Here is a 21,212-nt window from a genome sequence, read left to right on the forward strand (position 1 = left end):
GGATGGCGGTGCACGGTGCACCGGGCGCATGCAACTAATTCGTAATCCAAATCGCGACCCTCTCCGCGGTACGTACGTTCTCTGTCCCGCACCCCCAAACCCAAATTACGAAAAGAAAGCGGTGCCTTAGTACCTTACTCCCCCTTCTCCTCCTCCTCCTCCTCCTCCTCCGCTTCGGCCGCGAAACCCTAGAAATCGCCCATCGCCCATGGCGACCCTCTCCCTCCTCGAGCGCGTCTCCCTCCTCCGCGACCCTCCCAAACCTCGGGGCCGCCCGCCATGGAAGAGCCCCTCGAGCCCTCGTCTCCCGATCGTCCCGTTCCCCTCCTCCCTCCGCGTCTCCTGCGCTCGATCATCTCCGCCGCCGCCGCCGGCGACGACGACGACGACGACGGCGGCATAGCTAACTACGTGCGCCTCCTCCTCCGGGAGATCGAGGACATGCCCAAGCCCGGATCCCGCCACCAACCCCCTCGACGCGCTCGCTAGGGCGCTCGCCGACGCCGCGCGGCGCCTCAGGGGCCCCGCGGTGGCCGCAGTGCTCATCGGCGCCCTCGTCGTCGGCGACCCCTTCGCCGCTCTCGCCGCCCCCTCCGGTGGACGGGTCGGAGGGTCGGCGTTCTCTTCGTCGTCGCGGTCGCGGTCTTATTCTCCTTCTCAATCCCGCTCTTCTTCTTCGTGGAGCTATTATGCGGCCCCTTCAGCGCCGTTCTATTCTTCCTCCCCGTTCGTGTCGGTCGGGCCGGCCGTCGGCGTGGGGTTTGGGGCCGGCTCCGGGTTTCTCGTCATCATGATGGGCTTTGCGGCGTTTCTGTTGGTCGGAGGGATTCTTTCCGACTGGTCCGGCAGCGCAAGTGTTCTTACGGAGACGCAGAAGACGACTGTAATTAAGCTTCAGGTGGGAATTTGTACAATCTTCTGAGAATTAGTGCAGTTGATTGGATATGCATTCTTAATGATCTATTGTTTAACAACTTGCAAAGAACTTCTCTTTGCTAAAGGATTCCAATGAGAGGTATAGGATTTGTAAAAGGTGCAAAAAAAAGGATTTTTGCTTGCAACAGTTAATTTTAGAAAGGTATTGAGAGGTAAAGGGTGATGAGTAATGAGGAATTAATTTGGTGAAAAATGTTTTCAAAGTTGGGTTGGTAAAAATGATCCATTTGGCCAAAGTGGAGTAACTCAGGTCTTAAATTTGTTCGGTTTGGTGTGGTTTTATCTTCTGTTTTTTTTTTTTTGGGTGATGATGACATGTAGCTAGAGGGCATATTCTTGATTGATCTTTGTATCATGCTTTTGACTTTTGAATTGGTTTATAGATTTTTTTACCTTATGAAGTGTGAATGTAAAGACTACTTTCTATTTAAATAACAAATTATCCTTTTTAGTGTCATGGAAATTATGTTGAAACTTAGACATAATTTTAGTATGTTATATGTGTACTACAAGCAGATTTTAGTTTCTTATGTTTGCTTGCATTTTCAGGTTGGCTTGTTGGGCATGGCTCGATCATTTCAAAGAGAACTTGATCGAATTGCTGAGAGTGCAGATACATCCACCCCAGAAGGGTTAAATTATGTCCTACAAGGTAAAACCGTGTCAAGCTCATATTTACCATTTTGATGTTGCGTATATGAACCTTGACACTTCTGCAACTTTTGTTTGAAAAGTTTTCTGCATGTTTTGTAGTTTGTGTGTTTATTTGCTACTTTGCCATATAAATATAATGTTCTATGATTCAAGTTCAGTTTAAAGTAAATTATATTTTACAGATTACTATTTCTTATGTTTGGCTATCAAGCTTAAGTTAGTTATGCATGTCTCTGATGAAAATGGTTGGAAATTGTTTATTCAGTGCATTAGTCAAACCTGTTGTCATCAGTTTAGTACTTATAGTTATTATGAAGTACGGAATACGGATAACATATTTGCCATGCAAGTCATCACAGCACTCATCATTGCAATCGTTTTCAGGAGAGGAAAATAATCTCTTAGAACCTTTGTCTAGATCCACAAATAGTGGTTCATGGTTGTTATGTTGATAATTCAATCAGGATATGTGTGTACTGTGTAGATTGAGTTGAGTCGTCTTGTTACTAATTAGCAATTATTACAGCTATGTATTTGTATGTAGATGACATGAGGAAAGAAATAGGGTGAACCAATTTTGTTTTTTGCAAAATTTTCTTTTGTTGCTGTATAGCTATTCATAGTTTGGAAAGCAAGATAATCTCTTGGTGTCCTCTTGTCAAGTTATGTTGTCATGTGACTAGAACATCTTGCTCAAGGGATAGTTGAGCTTCGGTTCAACAAATTTTGGTAGTGCTTACTTTATAAGACTTGTAATGCGTTTTGTAAAACATTAAGAGAGGACTGGATCTTATTAATAAAAATTAGCGAAGCCAACTTCCTTATTCTGCTATTGGTATCCTCTGGCTCTTGCTTGTCTCTATATTAGTTTTCAATAGCATTCCTCAACCTTGCTGAGCTTCTATTGTTCACCGCACTGCTTCCTGGTTTTGTACTTAATCATTAAGTTCCTTGTTTCATAAATAGCTCTAGTATTTTTTGAGCTTTATGTTGTGCTTCAGCTTTTGATTATTCTTACAGAATTAAGTTTATTCTGTGTACTCTAGAAGTTTCTACTGTCTTAACCCTTTAGTAGCACATCAAAAATTTCAAGTATTGGTCTCTTTTTATGAGTTTTCTCTTCTCATTATGTTCTAGAGACGGTGTTGGCTTTGCTTCGACATCCAGATTGCTGTATCTCTGCCTACTCATATGTAAGCAACTCTTTGTCTTCTTAAATCATTTCCGAGCTCAACTTTTATTAGCTAAACGGCTGTTTGATGGCTTTCTTGGTTTGATATTAACGTTAGGCCCTAATTTGCGTCAATATTGCCGATCACACCTGATTTCATGCTTTGGAAGTCCAAAAAGAATATGAAATCACTTTTGGAGCTTCCCCCCTCCCATGCTCTAAGATGGTGGCAGGAACCGCTACCAAGAAGCCGTCATCAAGAATCTCCTTGATCTCGTCCTTGTTACCTTCTACATGATGGGTCTGGGGGGAAGGAAAAGTGAATGTGGAATAGCAGACAAAGAACCGAACTCGCTATTGAAAACATACATTTTTTATGCATGCTATTAGTATTTCTTGGCAATTCATTGCAGAAGCCATTTAGATCTAATTCCTATTATCACCGCATATGTTTCTTTAAATGCTTTGTAATGCTTAGGTTCATCTGCGAATTTGTGCGGGCATATTAGTGGAGCAGTGTTCTGTACTCCTGATTTGCTTTTGATCATGTTCTTATCTGCTTAGAACTTTTTCATACTATACTGAACATGTAACTCTGGGTACTGAACTTTTTAAGGTTGATGTAAAAAGAAGTATAGAAAGCGGTGAGAAACGTTTCAGTCAACTTTCGATTGAGGAGCGTGGCAAATTTGATGAAGAGACCCTTGTGAATGTAAACAGCATCAAGAGGCATAAAACGACTAGCCAGAAAGCAAGTGGTTTTAGCAACGAGTATATTGTGGTAAGTAAATACTCTTGTATTTTTAAAAAAAGCTTTTGAAGGTTGGTTAGTCGTCCCAAGCCATAGTTTAGGTGGATTCCATGTGTCTTTTCCCTGTCAAAAAGCTATGAATTAATTGATTCTTATAGTGTACATCTTTTATTATTGTCTAGCTTCTATGTTTAAATCTCTAGTTATGTCAGAAATTTGTTTGGTATTTCCATAAACTATCTTCAGTAAAAAAAGGTTTTACGGCCACAGAGTTTCAGTTTATCCAATTGTAATCTGATTTTTGTTTTTTCTCACTCTCACCTATTGTGTTTGTCTCCATGTTGTTGTACCACATGCTTAGGTCACAATTCTGGTCGCTGCCGAAGGTGTACACAAGCTACCTGTTATCAATAGCAGTGCGGACTTGAAGGAGGCACTGCAAAAGCTTGGCTCGATTCCTCCCAGCAAAACCCTGGTATTGTTTTAGCCTTACGCCTAGTTTGATAATGTGGCGGCTAAAAGCGTATATTTTATACTATGAAAGGCCTCCAAATTTTAAAGTGTTTTTAATTTTTTCTCTTTTTTATGTTATAAAATTGTAGCGGCAATTGCAATTGGAGAAGCAGCATGCATATGCTTCTCCGGAGGCGGTTGCCACTACAGCTTTCTATCACTGGATCGGAAGCGCTTTGAAATTTTTGGGCCTTGCAATGCATAATTTGTTTACTCGAGCGAGAGTTTTGTGGAAAAGATACCCACTTCTATTTCAAGTTTGAATGCTGATGTACTTACGCGAGCGAATCTTTCTTTCCGCAGGCTGTCGAGGTCCTCTGGACTCCTCAGAACGAGAACGACACGCTGTCGGAGAGGGAACTCCTTGAAGACTATCCCCTATTGAGGCCCTTGTAACGGCAACTCGGCAAGCATTGGTCCACTTTCCATGGTCCATCCATATTTCTAAAAGAATATGTGCATACATAATCTCAACACAGATAAACGAATTTGGCGCTAGGGCACGATAAAGTTTGTTCATTTCACAGTCGTGTTGTAAGTTGTAACCCCAATGTGTTCGGTCGAGTGGGTCGTGGCAGTTTTGATTCATTGGCGATAGAACCTAAATACTACAGCTTTTTTTTTTTTTTTTCTCCTTTTTTGGTTTGGGTCCATGTGAAAGACTACCAGAATATGAAGGTGTATAAAAGTACCAAAATTTTGATACTTATATTTCAATTTGGATGATGAGGCATCAACATTGACAATTGAACGCTAATAATGTAGAATATTTAAATTTAATTAATATTAATATTTATAAGCTTTAATTTAAATTTATTTAGAATTTGAGAATAATTTTTATCGTTGATGCAAGATGTGCCCTTTAACTGGTCAAGCTAATTTACTGACGATAGTGTCAGAAAAGGTGAAATGGCAGAGACTATTTCAGAAACGGCGGTGGTCATATAGTGTGTACTTCTATTATCCTGTCATTCGAGACAGTTTCCATCTAATTAGTTTTTAGTAGATAAGTGGGCGTAATTTGGGATAGTAAAATATTCTAGGTAAATTTGTATACAATTTATCTCAATTATTTTTCATTTCGATTTTACTACCTAACATTTAAAAATTTTGATTTTATTGCCTAATCTTTTAATTTATTTGATTTAAGCCAATTAGTAATTCATTGACCTCAAAATTTGAATGCTTCGTTTATTTCTACATATTTAATTAGTTTAATTTGTGCAATTTACGTAATTATAAATTTATTTAAGTAAGCAATTAACTTAAATTTTGTATCCCAAAAATCATCAAATCACTTATTAATCAAACAAATAGAAAGATTGGGTACTAAAAGCAAAATTTTGAAAGGTTAGACAGTCTAATTTCAAAATTTTGAGAAATTAGATAGTCAAATCAAAATATTTTATACATTCTTAACAGATATTCTACTTTGTATATGACAGAGACAAATACTAAGATTTAACACTTCTCCGTTATATAATTTTCACAGTACAATTACATGTACATATTAAACATTACACTCTATTAAGAGTAAATGAAATAAAATAAACATAAACATAGCAAGGATAACCCCCTTTCCCCCCAACCCCCACCCCCAAAAAAAAAAAAAAAAAACAAAAAAAACAAAAAACAAAATTTACAGTACAAATAATATTACAACTGCGCTGCTCTGCCAGGGATAGCCTTCTTGTTGAAGTTATTTCTTTTGTATCATTTGTCCAAACTCATTCTTCAGTTGTTGTTGTTGTTGTTGTTGTTGTTGTTGTTGTTGTTGTGAATGTCCTCAATCAAAGCTCAAAGCCGAGCCATAGGCATTTCCTTGTACCGTTCCAATCCGGATCCATAACCTGTTACAATACAATAATTAATTTCATTATTAATTTCATTATTAATTTCATTATTACTATGAGCTACACATGATATAATACAATATTATTACATAAAAAATGAGGAGGTAACGCAGATGGTGTGTATGGGTGAGAGTTGTTCAAGAGGCCGGGGATCGATTCCCCGTGTGTTTTCGGTGTGTGGTGGATTGTGTGGGCCTACGGGCTTGGGCCCATTTTCAAAATTGTAATGAAAGAAAGAAAAGAAAAGTGGACCTGCATGGCTAATACACTACTGTGACTACTACTACTACTACTACTCACCAGTAGTCTCTGTATGATGATGATGGTGATGATCATCGTCGTCCAGGGAGTAACATATTCTTCTAAAGACATCCATGTCTTCCTCGAACAAGGAGACGTAGGCGTCGATGCTCCGGCTCTGCCGTCCCTCCCCGACCAAGCCCCGTGACGACGGCACGAGGAACATGAGCCCCTCGACCGGGTAGTACGACGGCACGAAGTAGAAGGGGCATCCGCCTCCGCCTCCGCTGCCGCCTATGTCCAGCTCGCGTATCGGAAACCTGAGCCAGCTGTCGACGTCGACGTTCGGCTTCAGCACCCACTGGTCCGGGTCGACCGTCGACACCAGCCCCTCCGCCGCCTCCGACGCCGCGAAGTCGATGAACGACTTGAAGTACCGGTCCCCGACCCTCGCGATCTCGCCGCGGATGAGGTCGACGGCGTAGCGCAGCGGCTGCGCCGTGAGGTCCCGCGCCTTCGCCCGCGGGTAGGCCCAGAGGATCACGTTCCCGAAGTACTCGCGGGGGAGGGGGGGCCTCATGCGGTGCCGCCCGTCGACGGAGATGCGCACGCGGGTGGTCTCGCCGCCCGGCAGCCCCCGGGCCCTCGTCATCGCCCGCCAGACGTGCGCGACGACGCACTCGAACGTGCTGCCGGCCCCGCCCGCCGCCTGCTTCAGCCTGGCCAGAAACTCCTCGCTGAAGTGCACCTTCTGCGTCGCGACGGGCCTGGCGGCGGTCGCCATCGCCTCCTCCTCGACGGCCGCGGGGAAGCGCTCGGAGGCGAGCTCCGTCCCGAGGTGCTCGAACTCGACGGCCGGCGGGTCGCGCGGGGCGCAGAGCGCGGCGCGGTCGCGCGCCGGCGGCCTCACGGGGGCGCCGCGGGCCGCGCGGCACCAGTCGACGAGGAACTGCGTGGTGGCGGGGCCGTCGGCGACGCGGTGGTACATGGTGAAGCCGACGACGAGCGCGCCGCACGCGAAGCGCGTGAGCTGGACCTGGAGCAGCTCCCCGGGGCCCTCGTCGGGGCTCGGGTGCAGGGCCAGCCACGACGGGGACGGGTCCGGGCTCACGCAGGCGTCGTGGGGGGCGTCGACGTAGGCCTCCACGAGCCGCACCCCCGCGTCGTTCAGCAGGATCACGGGCTTGCCGTCGCCGTCCGCCGAGAGGCGCCCGGCCCACTCGCGGTAGGCGGCGAGCGCCACCGCCAGGGCCCGGACCAGAACGGAGTTGGGAGGGGTCGGGGGGCGGTAGGCGAAGAGGACGGCGATGTGCGCGTCGTCCGTCACGCGGTCGAAGGGCGTCAGCGGGACGTGCTCGGTGGCGTCGGCGGCGCGGGGACGATCATCACCACCGTAGAGGGGCTTCAGGATTCGTGAACTCTCCACTCTCACCTTCATGGCTTCGAAATTTTAATTTGGTGAATCTCCCCCCACAAGTACTACTCTCAACTAGCTAACTAAACTATATTTTGATCCGGTATGTAACAACGTGGCTAGAGGATCTCTATATGTGTTTTGATGTTGTTTGTGCTCTTCTACAATGAATGAATAAAAGTGGGAATGACCCTCGCGAGCTTAAATAGAGGTCACGTTTGGACCTAAGGGTTGTAATTCAACAGTGCTGTGTTTAACGTAGACTTAGTATTCCGCACTAAGTATTTAATGGGATGTGTACAATAATAGCTAGTGTCGTTAAGTGAATAACAAATTTTCAAATTTTTATTCTCCTAAATAGAGGTCACGTTTGATCAGGTATATCCTTTATTTATTTCTTTCTATTCTTTACTTTATATTATATATAAAATTAAATTACGGCTAATTAATTATGACTATTTCAAAGTTGGTGGCAGCTGCATGTGCTTGCTCCGAATCCTTGTGCCAAGTACAGATATGTAGATCCGTACATTTACTAGGGTTTAGCAAGTTGCAAATAAAATAAAATCGTTGAATGAGTCCTCAATTGTAGCTCACTTAATTAAATTGCTAAGTTGTTGTTGTTGTTTTTTTTTTTTTTTTTTTTTTTGAGAGAGATAGGTCGCTACCCGCTTTGTTTATTTTATTTAGAAATAAACTTAGCTAGAAATGTGAATCAAATAGGATTCGAATTTGGGTCTCGGGTACCAACCACCAAGCCCTTTGCCGCTTGCTCTAAGGATGGTCGGTATTGCTAAGTTGTTGTTAATACACTTATGGCGTTACGTTTTGGACATTTTCCATGTGATGATCATTAATTCTGCAATTAAAAAATAAGATATTCTTTAATATTAGAGATAAATTATCTACGTATCCTTCAAAATTTTTGAAATATCATATTTATCGCTACTTCTTGTATATTTCTTCGTTATTCAAAAATATCTCTGTTGTTGTAAGTGTGCCTAAGTATTTTAGGGTTAAATATTCTAAGTTAAAGTTTTACTGTTGTTAAAAAATAGTTAAAATATCTATTTTGTTTCTAAATTAAGGAGAAATAAAAAAATTAGTATATTTTAAAAGACATAGAGATAACGATTGTTTTTAACGGTTCGTTAACATAATTTAATTCTTGAAATACATTTGAAAGAATTTGAATCTTAAAAAGATATTTTAAATATTAACCTTCTAAAAAAAATAAATAAAAGAGTCAAAAATTTTTCAGAACTATATAAGTAATTACTCCTTAAAATTATTATTATTCAATTATCGTACCGTTTAAAAGCAGTAACTTAACAATCAAATCACAAGTTCTCATCCGTAGCTCAAGAAGAATTAATTAATAAGCTAAATTAATCATCAGGTGGGTTACCTCCTTAAAAATTGTGCCGATGAAACCCAGCGGAAACAAGTGCTGGAATTCTATGGGTGCTAGCTTAATTTACTTAATAGGGATAATTGCCTATATACCCCTCATACATTCGGATATATCCGATCTACCTTTGCTTTTTTTTTTTTCTTTCTAAAATGCCCCTCATATGTTCCACCGTTATTCTAAAATATCCCTGCAGTTATCCTTTGTTAGCTTAACTCGGGTTAAACATGAGTTAAATGTATACTAGAGTTAAAATCTAAATAAAATACCTATTTTGCCCCTATCATATTATACTAATTTCTTAAGTTATCCTCCTCATCCTCTTCGTCATTCTCCTTCTCCCTCCTCCTCCTATCGTCGTCCCCAACCCCGACCCCAACCCTATCGTCGCGGAGAGGACGGCGACCCCTTCGACCCCCCGCTCCTCCTTCCCCCGCCCCGCCCTCGACTCCCTCCTGTCCCTCCGCGACGTCGTCCTCTCCGGGCAATTCCGCTGGGGCGACCACCTCCGCCCCTTGGTTCCCTCCCTGCGCGCCTCCACCGCCGCCAACTTCTCCGCCCTTTCGAAGCGCAAGCTCCGTGCCCTCCAGGAGCTCCTCCATTCCAGGACCGGCTCCTCCACGAGCTCCTCCTCCGCCNAAAAAAAAAAAAATCCTATTAAAGCCATTCAAGTCACTAATTTTAACAAAATCTCTAATTTAAATAACAAAAGTACCTTTACTAAGCCAATTTTTTTTCTTTATTTAATTTTTCTATATATTCTTTGCTTTATATAAAATCAAATTACGGCTAACTAATTACGACTAATTCAAAGTTGGTGGCAGATCTGCATGAATTGCTAAGTACATGCAGAAATGTAGATTCGTACAATTACTAGGGCTTAGCAAGTTGCAAATAAAATAAATAAAATCGTTGAATGAGTTTTGAATGATTCCTCAATTGTAGCTCTCTTAAATTGCCACGTTGTTTTTAATACACTAATGGCGTTCTCGGGCCCAACGTTTTGGACATTTTCCATGTGATCGTTAATTCAGCAATTAAAAAATGATATGTTCTTTAAAATAAGCAATAATTATTTATATCGTTCTCGAAATTTATGAAGTATATATCATATTTATCGCTACTTCTCGTATATTTCTCCGTTATTCAAAAATACCTCGATTGGTTGTGTCCTTAAGTCTTCTGAAGTTAAACCTATGTTGAATTTCTACCATAATTAAAAAATAGTTAAAATATCTATTTTGTTCTTTCTTGAATTAAAGCCAAATAAGATAAATTGATGATGATAAAAAGCTATATTTATTTAATAGAGATAACGGTTGTTTCTAACGGTTCACTAACAAAATTTAATTCTCAAATATATTTAAAAGAATTTGTAATCTTAAAAAAATATTTTTAATACTAACCTTCCAAGAGCGATAAATAAAAAAAAATAAGAAAGTCGAAAATTTTTTAGTAACATATAAGTAATTGCCTTTTAAAATTATTATTATTCAACTATTGTTTCTTTTCTTAAAACACAATCAAATCACAAGTTCTCACCCGTAGCTGTAAAAGACGAATTAATTAATAAGCTAAATTAATCATCAGGTGTGTTACCTCTTTAAAAATTGTGCCCATGAAACCCAGTGGAAACAAGTGCTGGAATTCTATGAGTGCTTAATTTACTTAATACAAATCCTAACGAAATTTTATATATATATAAAATTAATTAATATTAATTAATTTTAAGTTATGATGTTATACCGACATTACTGATTAAATTATATATGGTCGAACCATTAATCAAATTCGCCAACAAACATTGAACGTAGAACTTGTCTAATTAATCTTATAAAATATAGAACACATGTGTACATTGTGAAAAGCATATTCTATCACTACAACAAAAACGGTCTATAGCGACACTTTTAAATGTAGGTACATGTCAAAAAAGTACTGCTAGTTAAAATTACCGACACTTTTAAAAAGTGTTGCTATATGTGGGGTCGCTAGGTATATAGTGACAGCTAAAAAGTGTCGCTACAATCTAAAAGAGTGCTGCTAATTTACCAACACTTATTTAAGCATTTAGCAACCGCCGAAACTCTATCTCGTTGGCTGCGGTGGCAGAGGAGGACGACAGGAAAGGCTCTTCGTCTAGAATTTCAGTAAATTGAGTAAAGAGAGAAGAAAAGATTTAATTGATTTTTCTTTTTTTTTTCTTTTCTGTTTGTAATCGGGCCAAATGGACTGGATTTGGTGGATTGAGTAGAGTAATCTTTTATTTTTGGTTGGATTGGGCTTTATATTTAGGCATTAGTAGATGTTTTTTAAAGTTTTAGCATAAATGGGACACTTACTCAAAAGTGTCCCAAACATGTGTCTCTATAACCTAATTCTGTTGTAGTGTATATTATATAAAAAAAAAATCTTTAAAATATCACAATGTACGTCACATGTATATTTTGGGCACTTTGCTCAGAATATTCCATGCTCTACGTACCTACTTAATATGGAAACCAACTTATAATAGGAGGACAAGATAGCCACTATAAAATTCCTAAATTAGGAGTCAAATGATGGGTAGGTCAGATGCACAATATTATAAAATTGCTAAAACAGGGGAGATAAGTTGCAGGTCCAAATTGCACTTCTTTTTAGAGTTGCAGATTTTTAGGGTTTGAATTTTGAACGGACAATATATGAGCCAGGTCCAAAATAATATTACTAATAATAACAGCTGAAAATTTTATTTTTATTTTTTATTTTTTTTTGAAGTTTATTGTAGACCCTTTATTCAAAGAATTTCTATAGAAATCAGATAATAGGGTACTTTTAAACAAGCATGCAATTCGTAATCATCGGTGCCTAACACACTTGGTCAAAGTTGAAAAAACTTCAAATATCATCTCTATGGTTTTGCACTTTCTTATTTTAGTACTCTGTGGTTTAAAGTGTATTATTTTCGTATCTTATAATTTTATTTTATTTTTTTTGTTATCCGCTCCACTAATTTTTTTAATTAAATCAGTGACGAAGTTAAAACTAAAGAATAATATAGTGATATTCGATAAACTAAAGGTGGGGTAACTGAAGTTTTTTATATATAATTTAACAAAAAGTTAACGGAGGGATTCACGAAAAGAGAAAAATGAAACCATAGAATACTAAACTAATATATTTTAAACCACAAAGTACTAAAATGAAAAAGTGTGAAACCACATGAGTGGTATTTAAAGTTTATCGTTAAAAGTTTAAATATTAATATTTCAGATCTCAACTTCGAAATCTAATAACTTCACATTTCTAGCCGATATACCATTCTCTCTCTCAAAAAAAAAAACACACACACACACACACACAAGTGGGAATTAGAAGCAGCTAATTGCGCCTACAATTAATCAACTGATATTTTTTGTATTATTATATGTGCGGATACTATGAGAAGCAGAGTTTTATTATCAGATGGACTGCGTAAGCATATGCATCACTCTTATCTCACTTGCATGGAGATTAATTTGAGAGTAAATTTTCTCACTTTAATTAATCTTCGCTCTTCTAACGCTATAAAATAAAATTATGGTATAACCTGTTGCTAGAAATAGCTTTTTCAGATATTTTAGATCTTTTTAAAATGCAAAAACTATATATATTTTTAATGATGTAGCATTTAATTATTTTCATCTTATCTTGACTTGATTTAATCAACCGTTCACACGCATATGATCTGATCAAAATGTTTGTGCGGGACACGTTCAACGGTTGAAAACAAGTGTGCGGAGCGTAAGCGTCCCCAGGTGTTTGTTTTCAGGGGAGTTGAGAAACAATTAAAAATGGAGGGAAAAGGTCAAAGTCTAAAAAGAGGTGTCTTAATCATGTATCCAATTATGATGCGTTAACGGCTCCAGCGTGGTCAAAGTCAAAGTATGTTGGTTATTGAAAAATCACGCAGCAGCATATATTGACAGGGGATTTATTGCCCTATTTTGGTAACATTTTATTTTCAAATCAGATCTTGATATAGGAAAACAGAGGAATTTTTTTACAAAATAATTCTCTAAAATTTTATAATTTATAAAAGGCTAAATTACATAAAACACTCCTGTCAAAATTCGATTTTTCACTTTCCCTCCCTGTCATTTAAAAATCTACATTTTGCCCCATTGTAAAATGAAAAATATTCACAGAGGTTACGGTGTGAACTGTGATGATAAAATTACCATTTTGCCACTCACAATTTTGCCCCTCACTAAGTTTACAGGAGAGAAGGCTGAGGATATTTTTGGCATAAAAAAATATATAATAATATTTTATAAACAGAATCTTAACGGATTACTAACGGTAGGGGGGGGAGTGAATATTTTTTATTTTATAAGGGGGCAAAATGTAGGTTTTTAAATGACATAGGGGGAAAGTGAAAAATCGAATTTTGACAGGAGGTTTTATGTAATTTAGCCTTTATAAAATAACCCTATAAAATTTATATTTGACAAACTAACCCTCTCTTCGGCACGTAGGAGCCACGTCGGATTTTTTTCCAAAACACGGTGAATCATTCACCGTATTATGAAAGTCTCTAAGTTCTTTTAAAAACGGTGAATCATTGAGACGGTGAACGATTTACCGTCTTCTTCATAATTTTTTTATCACTCAGTGAGTATTATATATGGGAAAAAGAAAAAAATGAGGTTGTTAAAATTGTACGTAGATTATATGAAAGATAAAAAAAAAAAAGTGTGGTTGTTAGGATTGTTTGTGGATTATTAGAATTTTTATTTGATTGTTAAGATTGTATAGATAGATTATTAGGATTTTCAAATTATTAAGATTATATATGATGTTTGATTACTAGGATTGTATGGATAGATCATTAAATTTTTTTTAATTGTTAGGATTGTATGGATAGGTTATTATAATTTTCATGTTCATATATGTGGTTGTTAGGATTATATATGGATATAGAAAGAAACAGTAAATAAGTGAAAGACGGTTCACTGTATTTACGAAGACGGTTCATCGTCTTTAGGAGAAATTTCCAACGTGGCTCCTATATGACAAAACGAGGGTTAGTTTTTCAAATATAATTTTGGCAAGGTATTTCGTAAATAATAAAATTCTAGAGGGTTATTTTGTAGAAAAGTCCGAAAACGGATGTATTAAAACTTAATGATAAAACTTCAAATATGTCATTTATTTTCACAAGCTTAATTAGCTAGTATAATTCATATAATTCTCAATTAGTTTAAATTTTACAATCAAAGTGTTATTAACTGACTTAAATTGAATAAATTGAAAGATTATGTAGCCGACTCGAAATAGTTACATAGATAGATAGATTCTGTACGTTAGAATATTTAGGTGGTTATATTCAAATGAACAAAAAATTCATATTATTTTGATGCATTTAACTAATTAGCTAAATTACAGAATATTTTTCCGTCAATATCTGTCTTTTCACCTACCCTTCTGTCATTCAAAAATCTATACTTTGCCCCCTTAAAAAGTAAAAATATTCGCTTTGATTCTCGCCGTCAGTGTTTCGTTAGGCTTCCGTTTATATCCTATTTTTTAACCTAAAATACTCCTGAAACCTCCTTCCTCATCCTTGGCCGGGCTGCCTCACCCTCCGCCGCCTCACCCTCACCGACCTCTCTCTTCATGCCCACAGACGCATCCTTGTCCGTCTTCGCTGCCTTTCCCTTGCTATTGCCCACCTCTCTATTCACGTCCACTCCGAAGAAGATAAAAAATAATTTGGTTATTTTGTCACAGTGTACCTTCATATAAATATCTTTTATTTTTTAAGAAAGTGAAGTGTAGCTTTTTAAATGACAGAAAAAAAAAAGTCTGTGTTGACAGATATTTTTTTTTATGATTTAGCCTAACTAATTTATTAAATGTCACTGTTGTTGGCTGACTGCAGGGGATGGCAAAAGTTGAATTATGCAGACCGTAGAAAAATGCGAGCTTACTGAAAAGCTGACTTGGACAACTATTTCATCATCTTTAGAGTTGATTTTGAAACTGGATATGTTGGATTGGATTTGACAAAGTTGCAGACTTGCAGTATTGTACTATTGTGGCGCCATGCGAGAATGTCAAACGAGGAGTTATTGAAATATTGACTTGGTAATATCAATAGGATCTCATTTGATATTGATAGATAGGTTAAATTATTTTTTTTAGAGGAAGAAAGAATATATTTTTTTAAAAATAAATTTGGCTAAAAATGTGAATAATAAGGATTCGAATTTGGGATCTCGGATACCAACTATCGAGTCCTTTGCCTCCCACGGTGACAGATAAATCAAAATCATGTGCTGATACTTTTGTAAAATTGACTATATATTGATGGTAAAAATGTGTGAAATTTATATAAACTATGGACCATTTTCATGAGTTGGCTATCTAATCTTTCAAAGTTTTGATTTTACAATTTGAACTTTCAATTTGTTTGATTTGAATCAGTTGATGACACTTTAATTTTAAAATTAAGCTAATTCCTAATTACTTTACTAAACTTATAGTTGCGAGAATTGTATAACATATACTAAATAAATATGTAAAAACAAACAATACTTTCAAATTTTAAAGTCAAAATATTATTGCCCGGTTCAAATCAAACAAATTGAAAAATTGGATAGTTGGGTAACTAAATCAGAAAGGTTCATAGTAAAAGTAAATTCTATACATTTTTACCTAATTTGATTTTTGTTTTCAATTTACAATTTTCACTTTAAATTTTAAATGACAGATAAAAGTAACTTTTACGGACCAATCTTTTATGCGAAATAAAATACCTATAAAATTCTTTTTCTTTTTTTATTTGAGAGAGAAAGATAACAAGCTATCTGTTCTATTTATTTTTTAAAAATTAAATTCAATTAGAATGTAAAATAATTAGAATTTGAATTTGGAACCAAAAAATATCAATTATTAAACTTTTAGTCAATTGTAAAATTTCTTTTCCAATCTTAGTCAAATGCAACTGTAGTGTTGAATATCGAGCTGTCCTAGATAAGGTCGTACATATTAATTAGCTGCTGAGCTGTGATTAATTCCCATAAGATAGTGACATATACGCGCAAGTAAAGAACTTTGTTTGCTACTAAAAAGCCAACACTAAAACTTATTAATTATTATACTAATAAAATGTGATTAGCGAACAAAAGTAGTAGGTACTTGAGCTGTCGATTTACAAGTTCAGGGGTTCACATCTCTGCTTACACATTGTAGGGCGTTCGAGTTTTCAACCCCGTGGAAAATCGTAAATAAAAAATTTCTTGCGTGGTGGAATTCGCAGTGTGGAAATTATTAAAAATTTCAATGCGTTGAAAATGTAGTGTAACTCAAGATAAGCTCCTAACTAAGAACCATCATTGTGCTCACACCTGCACAACAACAGAAAAAACAAAAAAGAAATTGGAAAAAAAGGCTACTCTTGACTTAGTTGTCCTCATAAATTATTGATCATCCAAATGTCGGATCGTTGGAACTAGCCATTAATCCCCAAAGTTCGAACGGTTAGAAATATATAATCAATTCACTTAAAGCGTACAGAAACAGTGCTCACGGATTTTGATTGTGACTCGGCCCATCCGGCCTCACGCTTTTTGGAACATGACTAGACTCAATCCAGCCTAATGCCATTTCGAACATGACTCGGCACATATGACCTCCTGCTACAGGGCAGGATGCTGGCCCATTTAAGCCAACACCAAATTACGTCGGATTGAATAGATTAAAAATGAGATTATTAATGAATTTAAATCCTAAATTTTATAAAAATGAATCAGCGGACCACGACGAACATATTCAAGTATAATGCTATTTTTACATTCAAAAATAAAATATCATCTTACATCACACCTATCTGAAGGTTGAAAAAATCTTTTGAGTTTTTATTGTTAAAAAAATTAGCATTGCTATGAGACTATTAATTGTGCCTACAAACCATAGTGATTGTAGAAAAAAGTAATTATTGTAGCCAATACATCCAAAGAATGTATCTCAAATCAATCATATTGTATCATGTAAGTTGACAAAAAGTTTATTTAGAGACAATATGATAATTTTACATCAAAATAATATATATATATATATATATATTTGCAATTTTATACAATGCAGAAATATTTAATTGAATATTCTATGCTAATTTTAATATAAAATAGCCAAGAAGGTTTTCTCAAACTCCTGATATGGATGCCCTCCAAGATGCCCGCAAGCATGACATCAGCACATTTTTACACTATTAACTGACAAGTGACAATTATTGCGTTTCTTTTCAGTAAAGTTGTATTGATTGATTGATATTCAAGGGCATAAAATAAAAGAAACATGCATGAAGGCAAAGGTAAAGAATTGATAAGAAGCAAAGACTATTAAAATATATATATATATATATATATATATATATATATATATATATATATATATATCGACCAATCGACAGAAGAATCGTGCAACCACGAATAAATCCAGAGCACCGGAAGAGCCTCGAGTGGACGGAGAGACCAGCAGAGCATCACGGAACTTTGGCCGGAGGAAAAGCAACGCCGAGCTTACCTTGGCTCATTGTTTTGAAGATCCGACACGGTTGCAAATGGATCAGGGTTGGTGGAGTTTCTGCCCCGATTCGTTCCGAATGGGACAGTTAGTGGGAACAAATGATATAGAAAAATATAACCCGTCCTGAATCCGTCTCGATCCGTCAAGTAAATAGAGCGGAAGGTGGAAGACCCTTTTCTTTGTTCAATTCGATTGATTCGTTAAAAATCCGTCAAAAATCCGCTCTCGCTCCAATCTGCCCTGAATGGAGCGGTAAGTGGGAGCAAAAAATAAAATAAAAATTAACTTGCCCTGAATCTACCGCGCCCCGACAAAAAATGAAGTGGGAGGTGAGGGAACCCTCCCGCCCCGGATTCGCCCCGTTGACATCGCTGGAAGAGACGAGGCGGTGAGAGGTTCTAGCTATAGAGAAAGAGGGAAAGACGGTAGGAGAGGGAAAGACGGTAGAAATGCTCCATTTTTTTGTTTAATTCCAAGTTAGTTATAATTATTACAGTCTAAATTTTAGAGCAATATATTTTTTTTTAATTAGAAAAAGGTACCAAACTAATAATTTTATCTATTTTTTTATTAGAAATGAATTTAACTAAAAAAAGCAAAGTAACTTAGTTTTGAAGTTAGAATTTCGGATACCAATAATCAAATCTTTAGCGAGCTATGTCAGGTACGGTTGACAGAGAAATACTACATACATATATTCCATTGTTTTTTAGTGTCTGATTTTCAACTACAGTGAAAATATTTCATTTTTATAATTCAAAGCTATTTTCATGTTATTTTTAATTTTTGGTGACTTTTATGTGCTTTTCCATCTACACTCCACGAATGGAAAGCGCTGGATAAAACAATTGAAAACCTCCCATTCAACTTAATTTTTGTGTTAGCTGAAACAAGGTTCTCATGGCGTAAAAGTTTTTAACGTAAAACAATTGAAACCGATTCTTTTTATTATTATTATTATTATTGCTTAATCATGTAGCTAAAAGCCTTTTTCAATTCCTCTTGTATTAGAATATTCCGAACTTGTACGGACTAGCACTTCAAACCAAGTCCCTTATAATTTATTCTAAAAATGGAACTACAAATAACAAATATATATATATACACCCATGACCCATCCATGTGCACTCTACAATAACACAATTATTTATTATTGATTCTTTTATGGAAACATTAATATACATATATATATATATATATATATATATATATTCTCAAACATTTATAACAATTCACGCCACCGACTAGCTAGAAATGAATTTATTAAATCTGATCAAATTTAGGTAGTACATAATGACCAGATTCAACAAGGTTGATTTATTTGTTAAAAAATATTTTACAATAATTATTTTTAATAGTAAATATTTTACACCTTAGGCCCTTCTTTTCTGCTACTTAACGTTCGACTAATGATCAAAGCCTCGCCATCATCGTGGATCTAGCTGCTCTGTGCCATCCACTATTACCTGTGAAATACAAAAATCGTTTATTATAAATTAATCACCATTAGCCTATAATAGAGAGACTGAATGAATAGTAGTAATAATAATAGTAATAGTAAAAAAAAAAAAAAAAAAAAAAAAAAAAAAAACTACTCACCGATGACGCTGTTCTCCATCTCCTCGACGTCGTCGTCGTCGTCGTTGTCGTGTTCTTCGTCGTCGTCGAGGGAGTAGCACATCCGCTTGAAGGCGTCGAGGTTGCTCCGGTAGAGCGGCACGTAGGCGTCGATGCTCCCCTCCTCCCCTAAGAGGGAGGGCAGCAGGACGAGCAGGCCCTCCACCGGCACGTAAGTCGGCACAAAGTAGATGGGGCTGCCGGCGCCGAAGTCCATCAGGCTCATGGGGAAGCCCAGCCAGCTGTACACGTCCATGTCCGGGCTCAGCGCCTGCAGCTCCGGGTCGGCCAGCGGCTCCAGCCCCTCCGCCTCCACCGCCCCCGAGCTCGTGAAGTCGATGAACGACTTGAAGTAGCGGTCGCCCATCGTCGCGATCTGGTCGCGGATGACCCTCGCCGCGTGCTGCAGCGGCCGCCCGGCGATCTCCCCGGTGTCGGCGCGGCAGATGGCCCACAGCACGAGGTTCCCGAAGAACCTGTCCGGCACGGGCGGCCGCAGCCGCGCGCGCCCGTTCACCGCCAGGCGGAGCCGCGACGTCGCCCCGGGCCTTCGTCACCGCCCGCCAGAGGTGCGCCATCAGGCTCTCGAACGTGCTGTACTGCCGCCGGCCCTGGCTCACTTCGTCCTCCGACGCCTTCGCCTTCAGCTTGGCCAGGAACTCCCTGGGGAAGTGCGCCCGGTGGACGACGATCTCCTCCGCGGGTTCGTACCCCCGGGCGCAGGTCGCCGTCCCCTTCTTCTTGTACTCGGTGCCGCGGTGCTCGAACTCGACGACCGGCGGGCTGCGCGGGGGGAAGAAGGCGGCGCGCTCGTGCAGGGGGCCGGGGCCGAGGTCGAAGTCGGCGTCGCCGTCGGCGAGGCTGCGGCAGGCCTGCGCCCAGGAGACGAGGAAGTGGGTGGTGCTGTGGCCGTCGCCGAGGCGGTGGTGGTAGGTGAAGCCGACGACGAGCGTGCCGCAGGAGAAGCGGGTGAGCTGGACCTGGCCGAGCTCCTCGACGCCGTAGGGCGAGGGGTGCAGCTCGAGCCACGCCGGCGACGGCTCCCCCAGCGGGATGACGTCGTCGTGGGCGGCGTCGACGGTGGCCTCGACGAACCTGGCGCCGGCGTCGTTGAGGACGATGGCCGGATGGCCCTCGGGGTCGGTGACCAGGCGGCCGGCCCACTCCCGGAACTTGGTGATCACGCGGGCGCAGCTGCGCTCCCAGACGGAGTTGGGAGGGGTCGGCGGGCGGAAGGCGCAGAGCACCGCGAAGTGCGCGTCGTCGGTCACGTTGTCGAACGGGCTCAGCCGGACGTACTGCAGCTCCGGCGGCGGGCCATCGGATTCGTAGGCCGGCTTAAGCAGCTTGGAGCTCTCAATTTTCACCTCCATATATATTAATCAATCAATTAATTGCACTAGCTGCTGCTCCTGCTGCTGCTGCTGCTGCTCTTACTGCTGCTGTAGTATGATAAGTGAATAAGCTCGTAGTATGCTTTATTTGATAATTTGGTTGGGATTAATTTGTGATGATCTGTGCAGTACATGCAGCTTTGAGGGGTTTATATAGAGAGATATTGGTGGGGTTCTTTGCAAGTGGCTATATTGTGTGACTCGTCTTGTTTGACCGGTTCATATATGGCGGCAGCGGCGACTACAAATTAGTAAACTACAATTTTGAGCAAAAAAAATGTGCAAGAGCACAACTGATAAGTAATCATGCGGAAGTAACGGTATATTATATAACTTTAAGAATTAATTAAAGCAACTTGGCACGAGGTGTTCGGATAACTTACTTATTTTCCACTCGCTTAGCTTATGGAAAAGAGATAGTCCTTTTTTAAAAAAAATTGATATTTTATAAAAAAAAAATCAGTAACTGTTTTTGCGTTTTCTGGAGAAATTAAACATCCTCGTAACGGTGACTCATGCACCAAAGACTAATTAAAAGTTAAATCTGAACACCGCATCTCCTTTTGCTGTTCTTAGGCTCGAATCAATTTGTATCATATTTTATTATTATTATTATTATTATTATTTTCTAGTTTTCTGTTGACTTCAGAAAACTAGCCATTAAACTGGGGCCCGTTAAGCAGAGATCAACTTGAAATATTCAAT

The 21,212-nt window shown here is 39.1% G+C and overlaps 2 protein-coding genes and 1 pseudogene across 2 annotated transcripts; 1 reads left to right on the top strand and 2 right to left on the bottom strand.

Moving 5' to 3' along the window:
- On the top strand, positions 209 to 4,771 carry LOC109718470. Its single transcript, XM_020244727.1, has 7 exons — positions 209 to 402; positions 451 to 898; positions 1,486 to 1,588; positions 2,728 to 2,783; positions 3,378 to 3,542; positions 3,874 to 3,987; positions 4,329 to 4,771. The coding sequence occupies exons 1-7, from the start codon at positions 209 to 211 to the stop codon at positions 4,419 to 4,421; spliced, it is 1,173 nt and encodes a 390-aa protein (XP_020100316.1). The 3' UTR covers positions 4,422 to 4,771.
- On the bottom strand, positions 5,790 to 7,679 carry LOC109718153 (agmatine coumaroyltransferase-2-like). Its single transcript, XM_020244180.1, has 2 exons — positions 6,179 to 7,679; positions 5,790 to 5,875 (listed from the first exon to the last, which is right to left on the bottom strand). Exons 1-2 carry the CDS (start codon positions 7,554 to 7,556, stop codon positions 5,823 to 5,825), a joined length of 1,431 nt encoding a protein of 476 aa, XP_020099769.1. The 5' UTR covers positions 7,557 to 7,679; the 3' UTR covers positions 5,790 to 5,822.
- LOC109718128 lies at positions 18,716 to 20,626 on the bottom strand (annotated as a pseudogene).

The sequence above is a fragment of the Ananas comosus genome, linkage group 12 (assembly GCF_001540865.1).
Source record: "Ananas comosus cultivar F153 linkage group 12, ASM154086v1, whole genome shotgun sequence".
In the NCBI taxonomy this organism is placed as follows: Eukaryota; Viridiplantae; Streptophyta; class Magnoliopsida; order Poales; family Bromeliaceae; genus Ananas; species Ananas comosus.

What these genes read in the sequence shown, in the direction of transcription:
- LOC109718153 (XM_020244180.1), bottom strand. Translation starts at nt 7,556, where the DNA reads ATGAAGGTGAGAGTGGAGAGTTCACGAATCCTGAAGCCCCTCTACGGT. An exon ending in TCATCATACAGAGACTACTG is followed by an intron (nt 5,876 to 6,178) that starts GTGAGTAGTAGT and finishes GTATTGTAACAG; the next exon opens with GTTATGGATCCGGATTGGAA.
- LOC109718470 (XM_020244727.1), top strand. Translation starts at nt 209, where the DNA reads ATGGCGACCCTCTCCCTCCTCGAGCGCGTCTCCCTCCTCCGCGACCCT. An exon ending in CGACTGTAATTAAGCTTCAG is followed by an intron (nt 899 to 1,485) that starts GTGGGAATTTGT and finishes TTGCATTTTCAG; the next exon opens with GTTGGCTTGTTGGGCATGGC. An exon ending in TTCCTCCCAGCAAAACCCTG is followed by an intron (nt 3,988 to 4,328) that starts GTATTGTTTTAG and finishes TTCTTTCCGCAG; the next exon opens with GCTGTCGAGGTCCTCTGGAC.